The sequence below is a fragment of the Salmo trutta genome, chromosome 13, assembly GCF_901001165.1.
Source record: "Salmo trutta chromosome 13, fSalTru1.1, whole genome shotgun sequence".
NCBI classification, from domain to species: Eukaryota; Metazoa; Chordata; class Actinopteri; order Salmoniformes; family Salmonidae; genus Salmo; species Salmo trutta.
Window position 1 is genome coordinate 31,511,633 of NC_042969.1, and position 2,516 is coordinate 31,514,148.

The 2,516-nt window shown below is 53.0% G+C and overlaps 1 protein-coding gene across 1 annotated transcript; it reads right to left on the reverse strand.

The window, feature by feature from the left end:
* Positions 1–785: 785 nt before the first annotated feature.
* Positions 786–2,220, reverse strand: LOC115206753 (D(1) dopamine receptor-like). Its single transcript, XM_029773959.1, has one exon. It carries the CDS (start codon positions 2,218–2,220, stop codon positions 1,051–1,053), a length of 1,170 nt encoding a protein of 389 aa, XP_029629819.1. The 3' UTR covers positions 786–1,050.
* Positions 2,221–2,516: the final 296 nt, after the last annotated feature.

Here is a 2,516-nt window from a genome sequence, read left to right on the forward strand (position 1 = left end):
GTCGTCTGCAGTCACTGGACTCACTGGATCAGAGTCCAGTCTGGGGCCCTGACTCACTGTAGTATCTACTCTATAGAGACACCAGACTCACTGGATCAGAGTCCAGTCTGGGGCCCTGACTCACTGTAGTATCTACTCTATAGAGACACCGGACTCACTGGATCAGAGTCCAGTCTGGGGCCCTGACTCACTGTAGTATCTACTCTATAGAGACACCGGACTCACTGGATCAGAGTCCAGTCTGGGGCCCTGACTCACTGTAGTATCTACTCTATAGAGACACCAGACTCACTGGATCAGAGTCCAGTCTGGGGCCCTGACTCACTGTAGTATCTACTCTATAGAGACACAGCGCTCACTGGATCAGAGTCCAGTCTGGGGCCCTGACTCACTGTAGTATCTACTCTATAGAGACACCAGACTCACTGGATCAGAGTCCAGTCTGGGGCCCTGACTCACTGTAGTATCTACTCTATAGAGACACCAGACTCACTGGATCAGAGTCCAGTCTGGGGCCCTGACTCACTGTAGTATCTACTCTATAGAGACACCAGACTCACTGGATCAGAGTCCAGTCTGGGGCCCTGACTCACTGTAGTATCTACTCTATAGAGACACCAGACTCACTGGATCAGAGTCCAGTCTGGGGCCCTGACTCACTGTAGTATCTACTCTATAGAGACACTGTTTCACTAGACTTCCCGCATTCACTGCACAGTCAGGGACACTGCACAGTCAGGGACACTGCACAGTCAGGGACACTGCACAGTGTCGCTCATCTCTTATTGCAGTGCCAATTCAGATCACACTGCATGATAGGTGGTGGCACCCTCAACGACAACATCAAACCTTTTACACCAAGGTTGTAATGCTTACTCTGCTTCCTTATGGCGATACAACACACCAGATGATGGCATGCCATGGTTCTCTGTTGTTCCATGACAGCTGGTTCTGTAGATCCTCTTCTGGTCCTGTAGATCCTCTTCTGAGACCAGTGTCTTAGCAGATGTTGTATTACCACTGGGAGTTCTGAGGCTCTGAGCTCATTTCTTATTGAGACATGCCGTGATCTCCGGGACAGAGTCTGTTGCAGCCCAGGAGGATAGAGAAGGCCTTACGGAAGTCTGGGTTGAAGGCGTATATGACGGGGTTGATGGAAGAGTTGGCCCAGCCCAACCACACAAACACATCAAACATAGTGGGGCTGATACAGGTGAAGGAGGCCGCGGCACCGCGGGGCGGCGGCTCACAGAACGGCACCATGCAGTTCAGGATGAAGAAGGGCAGCCAGCAGCACACGAACACGCCCACGATCAGAGTCAGCGTCTTCAGGACCTTTGTCTCCCGTTTGAACGTCATCTTGAACGAGCTCTCTGATTCGGATATGCTGGATCCTCCGCCACCTCCACCCATACTGTTCTGTCGGTTCTTGGCGCTCTCTGCGGCCCTTTCTAGGGTAGCGATGCATCTGATCTGACGGTGAGTGATGCGGTAGATTTGGGTGTAGGTGACCACCATGATGATCACTGGGATATAGAAGCTGATCAGAGAGGTAGAGATGGCGTAGGTCCGGTTCAGGCTGAAGTGACAGTTGTCCCAGTCTCGGGGGGCCTGATGTGTGTTGTCATCCCCAACAGGGTTAGAGGAGTCTGGGGGGGCCTGGAGGCCGTAGGGGGTGGTTGTGGATGTAGTGATGGAGGTAGAGGTAAAGGTCTGGGCTTTGTGCCAGTTGAGCTGGACGGGGATGAAGGAGATGAGGACGGAGAGCGTCCAGGCCACGCTGATCATCACGAACGCCACTTTAGGAGTCATCTTCCTCTCATAGCGAAATGGGCTGGATATTGCCCAGTAACGGTCCACGCTGATCACACACAGGTTCAAGATGGACGCCGTGGAGCACATGATGTCGAATGCCACCCAAGTGTCGCAGAACGAGCCAAATGGCCAGAACCCTGCGACCTCCGTCACGGCCTTCCACGGCATCACCAGGACAGCGACCAGGAGGTCGGAGACAGCCAACGAGATCACAAAGAAGTTGGTGACTTTGGAACGCAGGTGACGGCACTTGATGACGGCGGCACACACAAGGATGTTGCCGAGCAACGTGGAGAGGATGAGCAGCGAGAGGAAACAGCCAGTCAGGACGCGGGTTGAGGAGTCATCCAATAAGACGCCCCTGTCGCTGTCTGTGATGACCATAGTGTCATTCGTCAGATCCATCTTTGGTGGGGAGGGAAGATGTGTGTGTGTGTGTGGTGGGGGAGGGGAGGGGCGGGGGGACTGGGGGAGAGGGGTCAATCAGCTCATAGTGTAGAGAAGAGCCGCGTCAGAAGGAAAGCCCCCTGGGTTTCTCCTTTTCATCCAAACAAACATCTCTGATAACATCTTCTTGTTTGTTTGTGTCCCTTGATAACAAATAACAACAAGGTAAAAGACATTCCAGGCAGCCTCTCTCTGTATCAGTTCTGATATCCTTTGTCCTGGACAGGTGGATGGTTGTACATATTCCCACAGGG

Excerpts from the sequence above, each read along its gene's own strand:
- LOC115206753 (XM_029773959.1), bottom strand. The coding sequence starts at position 2,220 with ATGGATCTGACGAATGACACTATGGTCATCACAGACAGCGACAGGGGC.